Here is a 23,247-nt window from a genome sequence, read left to right as displayed (position 1 = left end):
CATTGTATCTATCACAACATCAGTTTTTAGAAAAAGGCATGTGCCGAGAAACACGTCACGATCTAAAGGTCTTCAGCACAATATAGTCACATTTTCCAGCAATCATCTAAAAAAATCCCGAAATCCACTTTATTACTATTTGCCTTTGAAGAAGAGAAAAAGGGGATGGTGAGTTAACTGTCAATTAACTGTTATCTGTCAGTCTTTCTGGTAGATCAAGACGGGACGGAATTCACTTTGCAGGCTGTATCAAAGGAATGAAGAAACGTGTGTGTGTGTGTGTGTGTGTGTGTGTGTGCGTGTGCGTGTGCGTGTGTGTGTGTGTGTGTGTGTGTGTGTGTACACATTCCACTTTTTCAAGAAAAGGTAACAAGAAAGTTGAGACATTCATTTTAAACGTTGATACTGCAACTGGAATAGCATTGCAAAGTCGAAAGTTCATAAGTATGACTGAATAAAGAAATGTTACAAAAAAGAGAAAGAAACACGAATAACTATAGGTAAAACTCTCCTGTACAGTCAGGTCTGATATATACTTCTTAATGTACAGTGTTTTTCATGAATTATCAGATGACTAACACTCTGTGAATATGCTTTTTGTATAGGTAAAAATGCCACCATGCTTCTAAAAACTTACTAAGGTCAAATAAATCAACAAGTTATAGATAATTTGTACTTTTTTCTCGAGAATGATTTACATTAACAGCATACGTCATGTAGTGTGGTTAGAAAAACGAAAAGCGTGCTATTGATGTTTAGTAGTAATGCAATGCAATGAGTACATAACGCGTCCTTAATTGTTTGTACTACTAGCGCTGTTGCTTTTAACGTAGCTTCTGCATTTTCTCCGCGCGGGCTGAGTGATATTTCAGCAGTTGGTCTAAATCTGTACGGCTTTCCCTCGCAGGTTTTTTGGTGTTGGAGCTGTTCTTCAGCACCACGCGTTTGCGCTGAGCTGGGTGCGCTGGCTTTGGCCGCCAATAACCCGTGCGCAATTTACATGTTACACTCCACGATAAACGCGCGATAAAGCAAATCACTGGGATCTACGGTAAAACATATTGTACAAAAATTTTTAGCACTTAGCTTCAAAATAGAAATTAACACCAATAAATAAACGGTAGATGAGAAATAATCTGGGGTACGGGAACGAGTGACGGGAAAACAGATTACGAACATTTATGATTATATGAAAAGATTCACACTGTATGCTTGTACATTTTGCATTCACGAGCAGAGGCTGCGAGAAGCGGACAAAGGAGCGCTTGATGTGACTGCGTAATAAACCTTATGTATACGTCTCCATCCTCTGTAACGCTGTTCAAGTGAGTAAGATGTGCCAAACATTTATCCAGCATTAAACTTCAGATCAAGCTTTACAAATTATGCATCCAATGCAGAAAACAAATATGGAAAGCGAGCGTTTTTCTTTCTCGCTTGGATGTCTTTCGCTTATAGATTCAAGAAAACCTAAAATACGTAGGCTGTCCGACACGTGGTAAAAAGCTATATACGACTCATTCTGTCAGCTTTTCCATCACATTTCCCATATCAATTTAGAATATATATTTACTAAATGATTACTATATGTGAGATTGCGGGTAGGAAAACATAATCAGAAGGCTGCAAGCTACATACGTGTTGCTTTCGGAAGATGTAAAGGCACTTGTTCAATCAACATGTTGCTGGACGTTGAATTACTGTTTATACAAAATTTTAGGTCTTCTTTGGCTATTGTTTGTCTCATGTGTCTTTGACTACTATATATGTGTCAAAAGAACTTTAGTAATATAATACAAAAGTATTCAAGCAAAGCACAAGTTACTATGAGCTGGAAAACTTTAAGTGGAAACTTACCGATAGTTGTAATGACCGTAATTGCAAAATAAAACGAGCCAGCAAATTTCCACTGGACCCCTGCTCTGTGGGGTTCGGCCTCCATGATGATCGTCTCCAGTTTCCGATAATCGTCCTCGCTTATGTTATATTTCCCTTGGAGACGTTTCTCCTCGGCCTCCAGCTGCTCCTTCTCCCTCATTTCAAAATCCGACTCTAGGGCATCAAAGACCGCAGCCCCGACCAGCAGGTAGGTGAACGTGCATACAATCAGAGACAAAGTCCGCACGTTCTGCCGCTTCATGGCCACCAGGAACCGGTGAGTGAGGGGTTCATGTCCCCTCTGATCCTCCAGGAAGGCGCAGCACTTGGGAAAGCTATGACAGCGATCTGAACCGGTTTGACAGAGAGAATGGTGCTGATGGTGGTGGGTGTGATGGACGCCGGAGCAACGCTTGTGGTCCCTGTTACAGCCTCCCGGATCCTGTTCCTGGTTGGAAGAGAGACACAAGAGACTGCTCGATCTCCGGGACCAGGTACCCTGCAGCCGAGATACTCTGCGCAAGATCTGCCCAAAGCAAGTCCTCCCGGTGCGTAGTGCCATTAACAAGCAGCGACGAGATTTCCTGGGTTGTCCGAGTGCAAGAGAAATGCCGAGAACTAATAAAGGGCTGAAACAAATAATAATGGCAACTTGGTCTTTTATATTATAATAATTATGTATTCACTCTCATCTTTAAACGAGTTTTTTCAGATTTTTCCAGCGCCATCCTGATGATATGAGATGTATTAACGGCGTAAGAAGGCTCGGCAGGAAGGGCACCTTTGTACATTTTTTCGAAGTTCCAGTTTTAAACAGCAACCTGTTTATTGCATTTGCATTGACGCGGGCTTTTCCTGATTTTTTTTAATGTCTTTTCGTTTTTGGATAAGTTAAATGAACTTCATTTATAACAAACAGGCACGACAGTCTCCATATGCCAATAATCTGGAAAAGTATATACTTATTCTCAAGGTGATACAGTGAGTTAAGGAGCGTCGCGCAGGAAAACCAGGCGCGAATTGTGCGATTTTCTAGATAGTCGCTGTGGGGCTTAACTGATCAAACACAGTTAAACTGGAATCAGGGAATCAGGCATCAGACACATTGATAAAATATCCCGTCGTTCGTTTTCAATTCTTACCTAAAGGTCGCCTGCCTCGAAAATATAGATTAAATAAAATACAGGACGGAGTGACGCGGATGTGAACATTTTAAAGAAGCCCCATTGCAAGTCAATCATTTGCCTTTCAGCGGACCGCCTTGACGTCCTTTAGATATTCGCTGTACCCAAGGTCCATGTAACGGCGTGCAAAGACCAGCTGGACTCCAACAAACCTGGAAAAATGCACAAAACAAGACTGAAACGGAGACTTCATAGACTCCACGGCATTTCTCATACAGGCTCCCGTTGGTTGCATTCAACAGTGTCTAGTCAGGCTTTTATACGGATTTTAGTTTGGGAAAAGAATACGCCCTAATACCAGAATTACACAGGGAAGGCTTTGTTTCTCTGCTGTTGATAGTGATGCCCTCAAATTCTGGAATAATGTTACTTTTTTTCCGAGGCACTTAGAAAAAAAATACGTAATAGTCCAGGTACAGCGTTTGTGTTCTTTAACTGGTCATTTTTAACCACTGCAGTGTATCTTCCTTAAAGGGTTGTCAGTTGCAAGAGAGGTCATTCGGACTGGTGTGGGGTGTATATTTCTATTTTAAGCCGCATCCTTGTTAGTTTCTCCTGCCGGACGCGGACGCGGTCGCCGTGATCCGTCTGCCTCCCCTAGGTATCCCTGGCACTCCCGGAGCTTCCATCGCCCCCTCCTCACATCAGCCACTCCTACTTATGTACATATTAAAATAAGCAGAGGTGTTACCGTCAGTCACGTGAACTTAGCTTTTTTTCCACACATGCAACCAAAGGAAAATGCGGAGGTAAATCGAGGTAACGGAGTTGGTGAACGGTGCGACTGTTTTCACGCTTAAAATGGTTCTCCACGCATTTCCCACGGACCTATGATTTCGGCGTTGGCGATCGGCATGTCCCGGCTGCAGAAACTGATTCACCCACGTTTGACAAATACGATGCCTTTAAGCTCATTTGCAGTCATTTCAGTGTGGATTGCTTTACATGCACTTTATATCATTTTAATTCAGGCTCTCGCGGTTATTAATTTGCACGGAGCGCATGTTTCGCTCCGTAAACGTGGTGCAACATGGTCGCATAATTGCGGCGGGAATATATTTGCAAACCAAAAATTAGTTAATTAGACTTACTGCAGAAACTGTGGATCCTCTGTAATCTGTTCGTGAGTGCCTCAGTGACAAATGTAGGTGCAATTGGCATCCTCACTGTAAGATTAAGATACTCGGTGAAGATCTTGCATTTAAATTATATGGGAAAAGTCTAACTTAACACGATTTATGCAATAAAAAATAACTAAACCGGGGCGGCATGGTGGTGCAGTGGTTAGCACTGTTGCCTCACACCTCTGGGTTCCAGTCTCTGCCTGGGTCACATGTGTGTGGAATTTGCAAGCTCTCCCCATGTCATCGTGGGGTTTCCTCCGAGTGCTCCGGTTTCCCCCCACAATCCAAAGACATGCTGAGGCTAATTGGACTTGCTAAATTGCCTGTAGGAGTGCATGTGCATATGAATGGTGTGTGAGTGTGCCCTGCGATGGGCTGGCCCCCCCATCCTGGGTTGTTCCCTCCCTGGTGCCCATTGCTTCCGGGATAGGCTCCGGACCCCCTGCGACCCAGTAGGATAAGTGGTTTGGAAAATGGATGGATGGATGGAATAAATAAATAGAAGAGTTTTGGCTCCATTATTCTGTGAAATCCCTTCTCTTACGCTAAAACTAAACGGGGCACTTCCTTGTAGATGCATAAATCTAATTCATAAATGTAATTTGCCAATCAAACTAATTTAAAACATTACATTTGCTAAAGTTCATTACTTAGCCTTTTGCCTGAAATCAGCGTCATAGCAGTTATGCTGTACTGTCACTTTAAATATGTAAATATCTGATTATTTTGCGGCTAAAGTTTCATCATCTGCCGAAGTTGAAACTGTCCATTTTGTTGAAATAGGACAACAGGTTACTTTTTGTCTGTCCACCTCGGATTGATTAGCCAGGTTCTAGCAGAGATTGGTCAGCATGAACAAAATCAGCCCTGTGGAAGCCCAGAACATTTTGTTTTGTTATTCTTGAGTAAACAAAGTGGTAAAAAAAAGGACTTCCAGAATGGTTAGAGGTAAGCCAATATGGAGGATCACAGGCATCTAGGCTCACAGGTGTATCTGCTAACAGCAGCCAATAGTGGTGAATCAGCCGCACAGTAAATCGAAGATTTCTACTGTATATACACATGCGTAAGACCTACCAAGTTCCCTAGTTGAATGCCTTATAAATACTTTGGTCTAGAATCCACTCCTCTCTGATAATCACTGATGTCTGGATCTAAAGTTTTTATATTTAGCTATTCTCTCTCTCTCTCTCTCTCTCTCTCTCTCTCTCTCATTCCAGTCATCTCCATTACACCCACGGAGTGCACATATTTTCAGATGAGTGTAAAATGGAAAGTTTAATAACAGCAACTGTTTAAACGCATCCGTGGCTATGGTGTTCTGGGAGAAGTTGTATTTTTAACACCCGATGGATCCTATATTTGTGGATTGTAGCTTGTATAAAACAGGAGACAGACATCGCATTGCACGGTCATGTAAACACACAGCGAACCATGTGTTGTTTTACTGGTTAATGTATATCAGCTCCCCGTTTTAGACAAATACACAGAGAGAGCTTTTGTTAATATGTTGATGGTGCCAGTTCTTAAAAATTTAAATGGCTTAAATCCAAGGACAGTCTGCCTCTTTCCAAAAGGCAGAAAGCATCACCAACAAGGCACTTAACATTAATTTATTATAACCTAGATTTCAGTTATTCCCTGTGTAATTTTTCTGTCCTGAATAATGGGTCCGAGTTGTTACAGCTTCTTCTCTCTATTGTGCTTTGGGTCCTGTATTCTGGACCTGAAAAGGTCTGGACTGAACAGATTAGACTCCAACTCCAACATGTGGGACATTTTTTCCCATAGGTCAGACCATTTATTTGTCTGGAAAGTTTACTCATAACTAACCATACACCCATTAAGATTTTAACAAGATGCCTTCACATGTGGCTGTAAGCAGTATGTCACAATAGTGCAATTAAGTTAAATCAACACCAGATGATGTAGCTGTGACAATTTCTATCCAATAAATCTACAGATCTGAGAATGCTGCAAATATTACACGACTAATAAATAGTCTTGTGCTAAATACAAGGTTAGGTAAGACTAGGTAAAGGAGGGACTTGTTCATCACAAGTATACCTAGTATCCCCTACTTACCTATAAACAGCTGGTTATGAGCCTGAAAAACACTGAGGAAATTAAAATTTCAGCTATTTCCATTGAAATTTTGCCTTTTTCTAAAGTCGAGCAAGCACTGCAACCAAGCAGCAAAATTTAAATTACTTTTCAATTCAGATATTATTGCTTTATCAATATGACAAACCTGCACTCAAAAATCTATACTTGAATTACTGGAAATATGTAATACCGGTAAACAAACTGCCATGATATGAGATTACAGCAAAAAAGTGTGAATCGGCAAAACTTTAGCTGTGGAGAGAGGGTGACAGTGAGAATGAAGAATATGTCTTGCATGTGTCTGCACGATCCAATCATGATTGATTGTATTAATAATACCATAGATAGCCGAACGTTATTTGTTTAATGCTCATTGTCGTTGATAAATTCAGATGGTAAAAGGCGCATGATTGGAAAGCTTTATCAGTCTACCGCAGGCAGTATAATTTTAGTGGTGTTTATATAGGAATGTTCTCATACATATGAGACTATTCACAAGAGCTCAGGCCAGCAAAGGTTTGAGCACATTTTTTAAGGTTTTGATTTAGCATAAAATTTGAAAGCACTGACACAACAGAAGGGGATAAAAAGGCGTACGAATAAAACCCTCAATCAGTTTCGGCATGATAGAAATGGTGAAAAGATAGAAAGATAGAAACTGCAATGGATCTTTAACGTATGTGAATGCTAAGTATTTCAATATTCTCTAAGGTTCTATATATATATATATATATATATATATATATATATATATATATATATACATACATATATATATATATACATATATACACACACACACACACACACACATATATATATATATATATATACATATATACACACACACACACACACACACCAGTATTTTACTACAAATACTCAAGTGTCATCATCAGGCACTATAACAAGTGGTGGTTTACTCCTATCAGAGTAATTAAAACCTTTATTCAGTGTTGCCCTGCACCATTTGACACAAAAACACAAAGCAACATTTCAAACAGGCAACAAATTGTACCGATGACAATGAAATACCATTGTTTATCTCCACGATCTCACTGGTAATTTAAAATGTAAAAGCCTCTGGGGTGATGCATGAGGCAGAGAATAAATACAGTGAGATACAGTGTGTCTTGTCATACAGATGTAGCCCAGAATGGTTTTGATAATGACGGGTACCATCCATTGAAGTTCCACCACCATTAGTGCAATACAAACGATTGCTTTCTTACCAGGAGTCCCATTACAGTTTTGATTAACATCACAGCTTCACGTGGTTGAAAAGTCCATCAACTGAACACATGTAGAAGATTGCTTTGCTTATTAATATACAATCAGCGGCCACTTTGTTAGGCACATCTAGCTAGTACCACGTAGGACTCCCATATATCTCCAGAACAACATCAAGCTTTAACCATTTTTGTGTTCGGAGATGCATTTCTTCACACCGTTGTCATACCGAGCTGTTATCTTTCCCACTTCCTGTTAGCTTAAATGAGCTTGGCCGTTGTCCTCTGACCGCTCTCATTGAAAAGGTTTTTTCAGTAACAGACTGGCTACTGATGGGATGCTCTTTTTTTCGTTCAGTACACCATTCTCTGTAAAGTGTAGGGTGTGAAATTCCCAGGTGGGTGGCTGGTTCGGAGATGCTGGAACCACCACATCTGGTGCCAACAATCACATCACCATTAAGATTACTTAAAAATCTTTAAAAAAAAGGGAAAAAAGGGAAAAAAGGAAAAGAAAAAAAGGGAAAAAAAAGATTGTTTAGGTCACGTGTCTTAGCCACTCAGATTCTCAGCCCCGCAGTACTGAGCCTGCCTACCTTCTCTCTGTGTGCTGTATGTATTCAGCTGCAGTTGCATGATTGTCACTTTGGATGAGCTGACTGTTTGCATTAATAGGCAGGTGTACCTAATAATAGGACCGCTCAATGTAAACACTGCAGTTGTTCGCTGTTTTTATAATAGAGCTTCATATTTCATATTCAAAAATGAAAGTTTGTTAGAGGGAAGTCGCATATTTTCCAGCAATTTCATCCTGTATAAAGTGTAAAAAAAAAAAAAAGAAATTTGTGTAAAACCAGTGCAGAATGTATTTGTTAAAATGTCTCCCTGTGCAAAATGACAATAAATAAAGGCTTCTAAAAATCACAATCCATTGCTTCCAAGGTGCCCCTGTGTCGTACATTTTCATTAGAGTTAATGGCATTATCCCTTTAACTGAAAGATTTTGGAGTTTAACTCATCTCTCAGCACAGAGGTGCATTTTTCTTTAGGCCGGAAGCACAAACCCTGTCCGCACACAGATTACCCATCATCCCCCACCCAACCCAGGTCAGATATTTCCATTATTCATCCCTTTGAAGTTTAATTCACCTCCTAAGCGATAGGCTCTTTGATTGTCAGGGGCTTGTATTCCTGCTTTTAGACTGTCCCAGGTCCGCCCCCCCCCAATGATACGAGGACATCACCTCTCTAAAAAATTAAGGTATCTATTTGCTCCTTGTGAAATGTCCACTAAGGGCCTTAAAATCCGACACAGCTGGATGTCAAGTGTGATGTAAACCAGTGTTTCTCAACACAACCCATGGGGACCCCTAGACGGTCCGTGGTTTTGCTCCTCAAAAACGTGGACCGTCTGAGGGTCCTCAAGGACTGGGCTGAGAAACACTGATGTAAACAACATCGATGGCTGATTTCATTCACAATGTCTGTCTCAGCCGAGAGATTCTGGTATAACCAACTCCAAATTTTACTGGCAGCCTATGGAGTTACAAGCATGGACAGTCGATCCATTTTAAGTACCTTCTTATCCAGCCGGAGTCACAGTGATTTAGAGCCTATCCCAGGGCAGGATGCGGGTCTATGGAACAGCAATTTCACACATGCATACACACACAGATACAACTGCTTTTTGAATAGCAGGGAGGACACAGACAGGCAAGATAGCATGAACTGTAGAAGAGAGTGCAGACAGACAGCCGAAGCTGGATTGACTGGACAAGTGAGATACAGCCAATGGAAAATCTTTTTGCATCTTTCCTGACGAACCACAAACTCACCTTTTCTTCAGCACCTTCATTTATTTATCACCCTTCCACTACAAGATCTCATTATCTCTGTTAGTCACCAACAAATCTCTGCATCACAAGAATCATTAAAATGCTATATTTTTGCTTACTTTCTGTTATAATGCAGTGTGTGTGTGGGGGGTGGGGGGGGGGGGGGGAGTGGTGATGATGCAGAGCTGAGGAAACAATTTATTCAGGAAATATTAGCATTTTACTTAATTTACATATTTGGCTATGCTTGATTATTTAAATGGCCTTTTTCGTTGCAGTGCAAGAAACTAACAAATCAAACAGAAAATAAATTTTCTTCGCCTTCAGCCGAAAAAAACTAAGCATTAAAACCTTTGTTAAGTAAGATCTATATGATTTATGCTTGACTTTCTGATTTAAATATATATAATCCTACTTATTTTAAGCAGCTTCAAGCATTTCTTTACATCAGTAACTTTAGCTGCATCCATATATTATTTTAGTTCTTCACCTGTTTTTTTTCTCAAAATATTACTTCAGACAGGAAATTAAATTTGAATGTACTTGTGGGGGAAAAAAGCAGCTTTAGAGTAGATATTTCAAACAAGTATAGCATTCTTGTGTCCGTTTTAGGTATGCATGTCAAAGTAGTCTCCTATATATATTTTTCAACGTCCAAGCAAAAGGGAAAACTGGAAAGAGGATTTTCTTTGTGCCATATAAATCACAGCAGAAGCAAGGGGAGAATCAATTTCACATCCACTGCTCAAAATTAAAGTAAATTGACATCACGCAGAACATGAAATGTATTTGCAAAGAGGCATTAACTGATGAAATGATTTGTGATGAGGAGGCCTGTGGATTTCCACAGAATCACTCGCCCTTTTGTCCTCCGTTTCGAATTTCAGGGCTAATATGGGACGATATCCTCAGAACTGGTGAATATGCCAACAATACAATAGAAAACAGGAAATCGTGAACAAGCGAGATGTGCTGTAAAATAATACAAGTGGTGCCGCGGACCAGGGGCTCCGCTTATCAGGCATTATCAGCAAGGTATTAAGTCCAGTCTGCCAGCTGAATAAGTGCAGGAGGCCCTAAGGGACACCATAAAAACACACATGTAGGACACATTGAATGGCTTTTTATTGTACACACATGAAGGTAGAACTGAAATTACATCATCAGAATGGAATGAAAGCGGGTGGAAACAACATTCATACACTTTTTACCATTAACTTAGGCTAATTCCCATTGCCGGTGTTTCTGCTACTATTGACTTTTACATTTGTAAAGAAATAGTAAGATTGAAATTAATATAAGCAAATGTCAATTATTCTGAATAAAGTGAGGAAGCACACAGGACATGTACTGTAATTGCGAACCTGTAGTGTTTTGTTTTGGCCATATGTCTTCTGATGGCTGCACATTAAGCACCCTTAGCGCATTCCGTTCCGTCACATGCTCTGCGTGCTGTCGCATCTGTCCTGTCGCATCTGTCCTGTTGCATCTGTCCTGTCGCTGGTTTGATCGCACGTATGTGCAGGTGGCCTCACCTTCAGGTCCGTTGTGTTTGACAAACTCGGCCGGTGTGTGTATACAACAAACCGGGGGGAGTGTATACAACAAACCGGGGGGAGTGTATACAACAAACCAAGGGGGGGGGGGGGGGTTATACAACAAACCGGGGGGAGTGTATACAACAAACCGGGGGGAGTGTGTATACAACAAACCGGGGGAGTGTATACAACAAACCGGGGGGAGTGTGTATACAACAAACCGGGGGGAGTGTATACAACAAACCGGGGGGAGTGTGTATACAACAAACCGGGGGGAGTGTGTATACAACAAACCGGGGGGAGTGTGTATACAACAAACCGGGGGGGGTATACAACAAACTCAGCCGGTGTGTGTATACAACAAACCGGGGGGAGTGTATACAACAAACCGGGGGGAGTGTATACAACAAACCAAGGGGGGGGGGGGGGTTATACAACAAACCGGGGGGAGTGTGTATACAACAAACCGGGGGGAGTGTGTATACAACAAACCAAGGGGGGGGGGGGTGTATACAACAAACCGGGGGGAGTGTATACAACAAACCAAGGGGGGGGGGGGTGTATACAACAAACCGGGGGGAGTGTATACAACAAACCAAGGGGGGGGGGGTGTATACAACAAACCGGGGGGAGTGTATACAACAAACCAAGGGGGGGGGGGGTTATACAACAAACCGGGGGGGGTGTATACAACAAACCGGGGGGGGGTGGGGGTGTATACAACAAACCGGGGGGGAGTGTATACAACAAACCGGGGGGAGTGTGTATACAACAAACCGGGGGGAGTGTATACAACAAACCAAGGGGGGGGGGGGGTGTATACAACAAACCGGGGGGAGTGTATACAACAAACCAAGGGGGGGGGGGTGTATACAACAAACCGGGGGGAGTGTATACAACAAACCGGGGGGAGTGTGTATACAACAAACCGGGGGGAGTGTATACAACAAACCAAGGGGGGGGGGGGGTGTATACAACAAACCGGGGGGAGTGTATACAACAAACCAAGGGGGGGGGGGGTTATACAACAAACCGGGGGGGGTGTATACAACAAACCGGGGGGGGGTGGGGGTGTATACAACAAACCGGGGGGGGTGTATACAACAAACCGGGGGGGGGTGGGGGTGTATACAACAAACCGGGGGGGAGTGTATACAACAAACCAAGGGGGGGGGGGTGTATACAACAAACCGGGGGGGGGGGTGTATACAACAAACCGGGGGGAGTGTATACAACAAACTGGGGGGGGGGGGGGTGTATACAACAAACCGGGGGGAGTGTATACAACAAACCGGGGGGAGTGTATACAACAAACCGGGGGGAGTGTATACAACAAACCGGGGGGAGTGTATACAACAAACCGGGGGGAGTGTATACAACAAACCAAGGGGGGGGGGGGGGGTTATACAACAAACCGGGGGGAGTGTATACAACAAACCGGGGGGAGTGTATACAACAAACCGGGGGGGAGTGTATACAACAAACCGGGGGGAGTGTATACAACAAACCGGGGGGGTGTATACAACAAACCAAGGGGGGGGGGGGGGGGTTATACAACAAACCGGGGGGAGTGTATACAACAAACCGGGGGGAGTGTATACAACAAACCGGGGGGAGTGTATACAACAAACCGGGGGGAGTGTATACAACAAACCGGGGGGAGTGTATACAACAAACCAAGGGGGGGGTATGTGTATACAACAAACCGGGGGGGGGTGGGGGTGTATACAACAAACCGGGGGGAGTGTATACAACAAACCGGGGGGAGTGTATACAACAAACCAAGGGGGGGGTATGTGTATACAACAAACCGGGGGGGGGGTGGGGGTGTATACAACAAACCGGGGGGAGTGTATACAACAAACCAAGGGGGGGGGGGGGTTATACAACAAACCGGGGGGGGGGGGGGGTACACAACAAACCGGGGGGGGGGGGGGTACACAACAAACCGGGGGGAGTGTATACAACAAACCGGGGGGGGGGGGGTGTGTGCTCCTCAATATCTGGTCTGTGTTATTTTTCAGGTTGCTGAGAGCTTTTTTCACTTCCTGACGTCTTCCCCTAGTCATTTTCAGCGCCAGCTTCGTCACAGACGAAATGTTTCTTGAGTTAATGACGATACTATATTACATCTGTAGGCTCCTGAGTACGGAAGATGTCCTCGCTTCTCACAAATCCCTTCTTGCTCTCCTGTGAGATACAGGGAAGCTTGAGGTCTGAGCGCAGGGTGAGCCATCAATCCAGAACCCGAGAACGCAGAGGCCCAAAAGCGATATGACTACTGTGCTGATCATGGGATTGGAAGTGGTGACCTGCTAGACAGCAGCACTGCTGAGCCACATACCTGCCCAGGCATACTGTGACCCTGCGTTGGAAGAATGGAAAATGGCGAGTAGATATATTAAGAAGAGCATGCCTACCTTTAACATGCCCAAAATACCGGTGCTGTTATTTAGCGTGACCTAGAAGCCCCAGGAAGCGCGGGGGACAAGGCGGGGAACAGAGCGAATACCGGCCTATCAAAGGCTATCCACTTACACGCAGAATCACACATTGTTGCCAATCCAGAAAGACCAGCCTTTTGACCAATGTTTCCCAATCAGGTTCTCAGGGACCCCCAGACAGTCCGCATTTTTGCTCACTTCTGGCTCCCGGTGTGGGGGTCACCAAGGTCTAAGTCGGGACACACTGCTTTGGACCGTAAGAGGAACCCTTTACTACACAGGGAGAACATAACTGGACACACATGCACACAAAAAGCCGTTCATTAGTATTTTTTCTTATTCAAATAAATGACCAACAGCGAATTACTGTGTGTTTGTATTGTCTAAGTGATTAAGTAATGTTTCCCATGAAGCTCTAGTTTAGCATTTAACATATCCAACAAGTGTAAGAGCACCAGTGGGTATCTGTGTAATTAAAGCAATATTTTAAAAACTTAAGTTAAACTGAGTCAGCAAAGGCCTTATTTTCTGAGCGCTGTGATCTTTAAATAAATTCCAGAACTAATGTGTGGGTAGTAATGCAGTTTAAATGTGTGACTTGCTAACTCAGCTGGGTAACGTTTTCAAGCCCAAGTTTGATTAACGTAATAAACAATGTCATGCTGAAGAAACTCACTTTGTTGCAGTGTAGGATCCATGAGAACAGAGTCACTTTAAACATACACTATATTGTAAAAGTATATTGTTAAACTCAGGTGTTCCAATCACTTCCATAGACACAATTGTATAAGATTAAGCACCTAAGCATGCAGACTGCTTCTACAAACATTTGTGATAGTCGCTCTCAGGAGCTCATTGAATTCAAGCGTGGTACCGTGAGAGGATGCCACCTGTGCAATAAGTCCATTTGTGACATTTCCTCGCTACTAAATATTCCACAGTCAACTATTAGTGGTATAATAACAAAGTGGAAGCAATTGGAAACAACAGCAACTGAGCTACAAAGTGGTAGGTCACGTAAAATCACAGAGCGGGGACAACGCGTGCTGAGGCGCACAGTGTGCAGAAGTTGCCAACTGTCTGCAGAGTGAATAGCTACAGACCTCCAAATGTGTGGCCTTCAGATTAGCTCAAGAACAGTGCATAAAGAACTTCATGGAATGGGTTTCCATGGCCGAGCAGCCGCATCCAAGCCTTACATCACCAAGTGCAATGCAAAGTGTCAGAGGCAGTGGCGTAAAGCACACTGCCACTGGATTCTAGAGCAGTGGAGATGTTTTCTCTGGAGAGATGACTCATGCTTCTCTGTCTGGCAATCTGATAGATGATTTTGGGTTTGACTCCTTAGTTCCAGTGAAAGGAACTCTTAATGCTACAGCTTTCTCAGCCATTTTGGACAATTTCATGCTCCCAACTTTGTAGGAACTGTTTGGGGATGGATCCTTCCTGTTCCAGCATGACTGCGCACCAGTGCACAAAGCAAGGTCCATAAGGACATGGATGAGCGAGTCTGGTGTGGAGGAACTTGACTGGCCTGTACAGAGCCCTGACCCCAACCCGATAGAACACCTTTGGGATGAATTAGAGTGGAGACTGCGAGCCAGGCCTTCTCGTCCAACATCAGTGCCTGACCTCACAAATGCTCTCCTGCAAGAATGGTCAAAAATTCCCATAAACACCCTCCTAAACCTTGTGGACAGCCTTCCTAGAAGAGCTGAAGCTGTTATAGCTGCAAAGGGTGGGCCACCTCCATATTAAAGCCTATGTATGAAGAATGGGATGTCATTAAAGTTCATGTGTGCGTAAAGACAGGCGTCCCAATATTTTTAGCATTATAGTTTATATGACTTGTCAGAAATATCACTCACTCATTCACACATTCACTCATCACTTATTCACTCACTCCATCCATCCATCCATGGACTTATCCATTCCTGGGTCGCAATTTAGCATGCAACCAGTTCCAAGAAGTGCAGGGTACAAGGCAAGGGGCACCACAGATTGGATGCAGAACTAGCAGCACTATAAAAAAATAGGTAGTAGTTGGAAACATAAATAAAGAGAAATGCTAATGGATGACTTTTGTTTGGTCCGGAATCATGCTTCAAACAAATGTCTGCAATTAAACATGCATTATTTCTTTAAGCATTTTAGCTAAAAGTGACATTTGGGCTTTATGTCTAACTTTTGTGTAATGGGTTAGGATGTTTTAGAGTTTGGGAAGCAAGAAATATGTTTACAAGGGGAATTAAACACCCGTGGCATACAATTAGCCTCCTTAGAGCAATTTATAGGTAATTACTTGGACCAGAGACAAAGAGTTCATTAAAACCCAGTTAGACTTCTTATCTCAGTATCTTCCATGGCTTCCTCAGCTAAAATGTTGTTAACACTGAGATGTAGGCTTTTGCTTTCCCCAGGTAATCGGAACTGCCCACATAAATTCCTATGCTTAGCAGAAAAATGGCCAAATAAATAAACAGACAAACATCTGTCTCCCAGAAGGTAGAGGGCTCACTTCAAAATATATTTGGAATTCATCTAATTTCCACGCTCTTTACAAGAAAAAGGAAAAACATTTCAGGCATTTACTTAATTGTTAAGACACTCTGTCTTTCTCATTCAGTTTCCGAGGATTTAATGACATGATGATACAACCTGGTTTTCACACACAAATACTATATAGTCAACACTTCAAGAATTTATACCTACAAACACTCATGGAGAAAAACAAAAAGCATTCAGTGAGGAGCAGTTCTGTAGATGGAAGGTGGTCTGCTGATGAGAGTTGTCAGAGGAGATTGGTCGGATCAGTTCGAGTCCACAAAAAGGCTACAGTAACTGTGGTGAGCAGAAAATAATCTCAGAATACGCAACAGAAAACGCAGCTGGATGAGCTGCGGCAGCAGAAGACCATGTTGGGTTCTGCTCCTGTCAGTCAAAATCAGGTAGGTAAAGCTATACTGGGCTTGGGCTCATCAAAACGGTACAGCTGAAGGCTGGAAAAATGTAGCCTGGTCAGGTAATCTTGATGTCTGCTGAGGTACACAGATGGTAGGGTCAGAATTTGGGATCAATAGTGGGAATCCATGGACCCAACCTGCCTTGTGTCAACAGTCCAGGCTTGGCCAGTGGTCTTGCTGATCAAGTGCCTCCACTCATGGCCACAATTTACCCATCATCTAATGGCTGATTCCAGTATGATGCACCGAGTCACGAAACAAAAGTCACTCAAACTGGTCTCATGAAAAAGACAGTGAGTTCAGTGTTCTCCAGTCGCCTTCTGGGATGTGGTAGGATGGGAGATTCGCAGCATAGATGTACAGCTGACAATTCTTCAGAATTTGTGTGATGCGGTCATGTCAGCATGGACCAGAATCTGAAAGGAATGTTTCATACATCTTGTGGAATCCATGCCATGGAGAATTGAGGCTGTTTCGAGAGCAAAGGGGGAACTTACCCAGTATTAGTATAATGACCCTAATAAAGTGAGTGTACATACAAGCTTTTTTTTTGAAAAAAACAGTACAAATGGGTTGCATCTGTGTGAAATACGGTGGAAGGTGTGTGCATGTAAAGGTTTCCCTAGTCATCGCTGGCAATGTCAGGCAGGAAGTGGACGCACACAATTACCAGGCATGAAGTGATCGCAGCAATACATTAAATCAGGCTCCTTGCAAATGCTGCAGTGAAATGCTGAGTACTAATTGTTCCCCAGTATGGAACGGCAGGGGGGTCTGTGCTCACGCAAATCAGAGCATTAAAAGTAAACTATTAAGGAGACACATCTCACGTGGGGCAACCAGAAATGACCGAGGTGGGGGGGGGCGGGTTGGCCCCCGCACACTGGTGATATACTGCTGGCATTATAGTCCTAACTAATTGATAATAAATAGAGGATTTAAAAAATGAATGATATGTTTACATGTAGCGCCAAGAAATTGAGAACATTATTTGTCAAAATGAGAAATTGTGGGAACACGTCAGACCTACTAGGCAATATTAAGGTAAATGCGTTTTATATTTAAACGTACATTAATAAAATTTTTGTGGGGTCTCTCCTTGCTCTAGCTTCATGGCGTGAATTTTGAGTTGTAAGTAGTCAGATGATCAGTTGAATCTGTGTTTTACATTTTTTAAATCTACCCTTATTTTGCCTAATGTCTTTCTGTAGTTCATAATTCTGGTCCAGTCGTCTTGACACCTGCCTGGGAATGTACCGTCTCTAACCTGACGATGAGAATGAGAAGTCCTCTGGATTTTTCGTGGAAGCCAACTTTAGAATCCATATAAAAACGTTGTAACCTCTTCTGATGAGACAATTATTAAGGCTGGCAGTTTCAATTAAGAGTTAAGCAGCTGTAAAAAAAAAAAAAAAAAAAAAAAAAAAAAACTACGATTCGGAAATATCTGAGAATATTAGAACATTAAAACATTTAGGGACATTTATAACGTTTCAAGCACCAACAGCTATTAAAAAGGACAATTGCTCCTCTTGTAAAAAGCTGTAAAGGCTTAAGGGAGAAAATGACTTTTGATCCTATAAGTGATGTTTCTGTAACCCCTTCAGGTGACAGGACCACTGGGCTGCCTGTAGATGTCAGACCTCCTCGGATCCCACAGTCGTAATTCAAAGCGGAACAGATGGTGGCAGAAGTATGACTGTCCCTGGAGGGCTTTAAGCACATTTTTAAATCAACTATTCAGCCTCTGATAAGCAGTAGCTATACAGAGGTTGTTCTTACAGGGGTGAGGTCATTTATTTATTTATTTGGGGGGGGGGGGGGGCAGGCTATTCAGCTGGTAGAATCTTCCCTCAAAAATTGTTGTACAGCCTTTCAGCTACTTCAATACCCACTGCATCCATCTGTAATCTCCCTCCCCAGCTCAGCACATATGGGCCAGTGGTCACTCGCCGCGTCTTTGGGACGCCATTGGGTCCTGTGACACGCCCCATAAACTCCACCTACGGGCTCCATTCTCCTTAATGAGTTCTGAACCTTCCCTTGAACCAAGCACCTTTATTTTCTTTATATAACTGGCACTGAGTCTAAATATAGCCGCAGTCAGAGTAACTATAGTAATCTCACACATTATCTCACAGCTTCAGGTGTTGACGGAGGAGGTGTGAAATAGTAAGTTTTGTCGGCAGCTTCTATTAATGTGAAGGTGATGATTTTGTAATGACTGGACCTTTTTCAAGGAAAAATTAACTCAAGTAGCAAATGTCTATACGACACAAGATATTCGGACAGCACCAAATCCATCTGGCTTGCTATTAATAGGTAGGATGTTTTTGGGATGGTCCTCAGAGACAGCACACGCGGGCGGGCAAAGGCTAAGTGCACGTGGCAAATGTCGCAACATGTCACAGAGCAGTACACGGCAGACAGACAATCTGCACAACGTTTGGTAAATGTTAATGTGAAAGACTGAACCCAGCACAGACTGACGGTATCATGAAGAAAACTTTAAAACCTGACAGTGTGGACCGATACAATGATAGTGCTCTCATAGTCACAAAGGGTGTTATTTTATGGGGAATGATTTAAGGGACACATGATGTTTGTGACATGCACAAAGGTATTAATATTAAGCAGAGTATACACATAATCATCATCCAACAACTTATCCAGTACAGCGTATCAGAACAATGCGTATATTCAGTGTAAAATACAGGCTTTTCTATGAAGCATGCAGCCGCTAACCCTGTTCCTATGAGTTAGCGGTAACCTTTCCTAAATGTTGCTGCCAGTGATCATACTGAGACGATGCAAATCATGATCGGGGTATAAGCACTCAATCTGTCATCCCAGCATCCTGATTCCTTAGCTCTAACCGGTATGTGATTACCAGGATGTAAGATGGATGTGTTAGCATCCCGGGTTCGCATCCCTTGATATCAACATAATGAATCTAAGCACTGGTTTTGGCAGCACTGTGCAGATCGCTGAAGTGTATTCCCGAACAGGAATCACTGACATCCATCTTGAAAACACATGAGCAAACAGGCCCTAACCCATCTAATGTGAGGCACGGGACACCTTCCCACACAAGCTCTCTACAATCCTCTGTATCCCATAAAATACATAAAATGGTAACACTTTACTGGAAGCTCTCATCTATAATGCACTATAGGTACCTTCGTAATGCATTATAATGGTGGATATAAGAATTAATAAAGCATTACAACATCTTGTCATAAGCCATTAGTCATAAGGAATTGTAGTGCTGATTATAATATTTCGTAAGTGCCACTGAAGCTCTCATCTATAATGCACTATAGACACCTTCATAATGCATTACTGTATAGCGGTCTTTATAAGAATTAAGGATGATTTGTACTCCGTTATGAAGGTATCTATAGTGCATTATAGATATGAGCTTCATAAAGCATGTATAATAAACATGGCTATAATGTATATTATAATGAGTATACATATTTATAGCCATGTTTATAATGCTTTACAAATGCATTATGATGCGCTATGAATGTGCTCATGGATTCTTATAGACATTGCATTCGTAGAAGTAGTTATCCATAAATCCTAAACATGTAGAACATGTACAGACATATCAGTGGTTCTGATACCCATCAATAGCCCAACAATGGAAATGGCTAGACTGTGCTATTGTTACGGTCTGTTTCCTAAGGGTACTCTGAGGTATCCAATTCTTTTCATTTCTTGTTCTGCATGGCACAAATGGAGGGCACGCACCTTTTCAGTTATATGAGCTCTCTGTACCCACTATCTCAGTAATCCCTTTCACCATTAGTTTGCTTATTAGCCCGCAGTAGAACTGTGTCAAGGCCAGAAGTCAAAATCAAAAGTATGGCTTCCATTGATAAGAGCGTATACACGGTGTAATTCTCACTTTGAAGCACAAGCCACAAAGGATGCTTAAATTCTATTTCAAGAGGTCACAGTATGATTTTATATCAATTAAGGGGTGGAAGCAGAGGGGACAGAAGAATGGAAAAAAAAAACTACCAAAATTTTTGGGAAGCTTAAAGACAGAAAGATCTAAAAAGTGCAAACATCAGCTTTGAAATCGAAATAAAACAGAAAACCTGTGAAGATCTGGGTGGGCAAGGCGGGTTCCAGAGCGAGCCGGCGGTCATCATTCGCTCCTGCTAACAGTCAGGCACTGCGATCCTGATGTTTAGTTTTTCATCTCTAGAGGAACAGCCTGAATATAACCTTACTAAATATATTAAACTTCCTCCTTCAGGCATCTCCTTCCTAAGTCTTTCAGTGATCTTCCTTGCACCAGTTGCCAATGGCTGATCCTTTTATTAACATATTTATCATTTATGCTCAGATAATTATCTAGTATTTATAAGCTAAGCATTACAGGCTCCCAGACACAAGCATTGTATCTCTTGCACTAACTCCATCCACATATCATCAGTTATTTTCCAATCGTACCCAGTAATAAATGACTCTGGATCTTACTAAACCTACACTGACTATTCAAAATGGTCAGAGGGCCCCCAGCTTAGAGTTTACAGTACTAAAGACGTTCTGTGTCGTTGCTTCTTTGATAACACACACGAGCACTTGTACGTTATTCCCACTTGAATCAAATGCAGGTACCAGGGGTTGTTTCATGTATGATAAACAGCAGCTGTGAATGACACCTGATTGTGTTCAGGGTGTCTGACAGGTGGTGCCTCCCTTTCGCAAACCTCAGCCAATCGCCTCCGAACCGCAGGGTCTCTTTCAGCCGAGGAGCTTTCTGCATTATCGAGGACAAGTATCCTGTTGACATTTTGGGCGATTCATAATGAATAGAATAACATGCCAAACAAGACGAACAAGGGCATCGACTCACACATGTGAACGTCTAAAGCCACCTGAGAAGTTGCACTGGGAGTAATTACCACATTAGCTGGAAGTGGCTCTTAAGGCTGTACTGATGTGAGACGGCAGAACCGGGGCAGACACATGGCCACATACTGAATTATCCGTTACCTTGTAACAACACATTATGGTAATATCACCATATTATGTAAGAACAACAAAATTTAAAAATGTTCACAATTGTGTAATTGCATTTTGCAAACAGCTTATAAGTAATAAATTTCCCCGCATATTGTAATAAAATACTACATATTACGGTGGTTATTACAATAGTTAAATGTACTTCTAATGCTGAAAATGAAATGATACAGTGCATTTTACAATAAACAAGCAAAGTGGATGTCTTCATTCACACTTTGTCGAGTGTGATGTCATACATAATGTGCTGTTACATACCTTCTTTATAAAGGACATTAAGAATCGGTGTAGCTAAGGAATTGACCATCAATTTGAAATTCCAGGAGATTATGCCCTCAAGGTGGGTACCAGACTTAACTTTGCTTCATTTTCTGTAGATCAAAGCCAGCACTTTAATAATTAAAGAGCACTCCTGAACACGTGTATATTTATAGCATGTTTTTATATATATTGGCAAAAATAGCAATAACAGTTTCACAAATTGATTCGCAAGGTGCAAGTAACTCTGCCTAACTGGGGCTAAGGAGATTGATTCTGGGTGCTGGCGCTAGGCTAGACGGCAGGCTATTGTTTCAGAGGTGACAAGGAGATTGAGGATGGTCAGCACAGGATGCTGAGACCAATCGAACAGACGCTAGTAACGAGCAGGTCCATATTGATTTGCGAAGGCAGGCAGCAAGGTCATCTTACTTTATCACCACGGCGACGGTTCAGTGCCTTGTTAGGTTCAAGACCCAGGCTTCAACATCCAAAGTGACACAATATTATTAATGCATCAAGATTATGGGCCATTATATTCTCATCTCGAGAGCCCTTATCTTTATAATTGGTTTTCACGTTTTCGTACTGCTTGTCAATTTGATCTACACTTTGGTTAAAACAGCATCATGTTTAGCAAATTGAATTCTATTACTAAAATTAATCAGACATCATAGAAGGCGTTTTGGAGGATGAGCTCATTGCAGTTGCTTGCCACTATAGGATTGTTTTATATGTCAGCTGGAAATAGGGCTCTCAAGAACAACAAAGGCTTTATTTGTAGGGGTCACACAGCTTCACTTTCATTATGTACAGAAATGAAGACGAGAGCAGCGCTGTACATACTTGTCCTTTGGATGCCTGCTGGCATTTCAAGAAGCTGAAGCGCAAAGAACCAAGGAAAAAGTGGAAACCAGAACCATTTTAATAAATTAGCATCTTTCCCCACCAAAGCAAATGAAGTATAGCCACATATAACATGTAAAAAGGAACCAAGGCGTCCTACCATTCTGCGCCGGGAATCTTTCACAGAAGCGGCTTCGTACGCCTCTTCTCTAGGACAGAGTCTATCCACACCTACTGCCTCGGACAGCTAGAAAGACTGAACGCATTCAGCGCCGCCATGGACCGCGGAGAAGCCAAAAGTCAATGGCGTCAGACAAGGTGTGGAGATGAATGAGGTAGAGCTGCGAGCAATGGTGCTTCAGAGTGCACTAGAGATGGGACTGTCGTGCGATATCAATCACTGCCTCCTTACAATGTTGTTCCTGGCCTCAAGCAACCAGTGACTGGTAACCCTGTGGCGACTGCATCCAGCAGAAGTTCCAAAGCATCACTGTTCCCAGCGCTAAAATGAGGAAGCACACTTATCCCACTGGCAGATCAAGCATCACTAGTTCAGTAATTGTGAAACTAAATTACTGATGAGCATCTATCTACAAGCCTGCTTCCAAGTACATCCTATAGGTCCTTTTTCAAAGAGATACTGGAAACCCAGATACATGCACATCATAATATTTCTGTAAGGCAATTGAAAAAGATGTATTTAACCATGGAAGACTGCGTTCAGTGCAGCGGCCAAATTGGGGGCATTATTCTTCGGTATTTAAACACATCTAGGAAAGAGAAATCAGGAATCCAACAGAAC

General features: G+C 42.4%; 1 protein-coding gene across 3 annotated transcripts in view; it reads right to left on the bottom strand.

The window, feature by feature from the left end:
• kcnk9 (potassium channel, subfamily K, member 9) overlaps positions 1–4,214 on the bottom strand; it is a 28,961-nt gene extending 24,747 nt beyond the window's left edge. Inside the window, exons 1-2 of one of the 3 annotated variants that reach the window (XM_048994568.1) lie at positions 4,154–4,214; positions 1,858–2,326 (exon numbers count right to left, since the gene is read on the bottom strand). In XM_048994568.1, the coding sequence (XP_048850525.1) occupies positions 1,858–2,140 (283 nt within the window). In that variant the 5' untranslated portion in view covers positions 2,141–2,326; positions 4,154–4,214. Of the gene's footprint in view, positions 1–1,857; positions 2,441–3,020; positions 3,656–4,153 lie in introns of those variants that run through there. The other 2 variants (XM_048994567.1, XM_048994566.1) reach the window with 2 other exon arrangements.
• Positions 4,215–23,247: the final 19,033 nt, after the last annotated feature.

Source organism: Brienomyrus brachyistius, chromosome 23 (assembly GCF_023856365.1).
Source record: "Brienomyrus brachyistius isolate T26 chromosome 23, BBRACH_0.4, whole genome shotgun sequence".
NCBI lineage: Eukaryota > Metazoa > Chordata > Actinopteri > Osteoglossiformes > Mormyridae > Brienomyrus > Brienomyrus brachyistius.
This window is presented reverse-complemented; position numbering and strand designations above follow the sequence as displayed.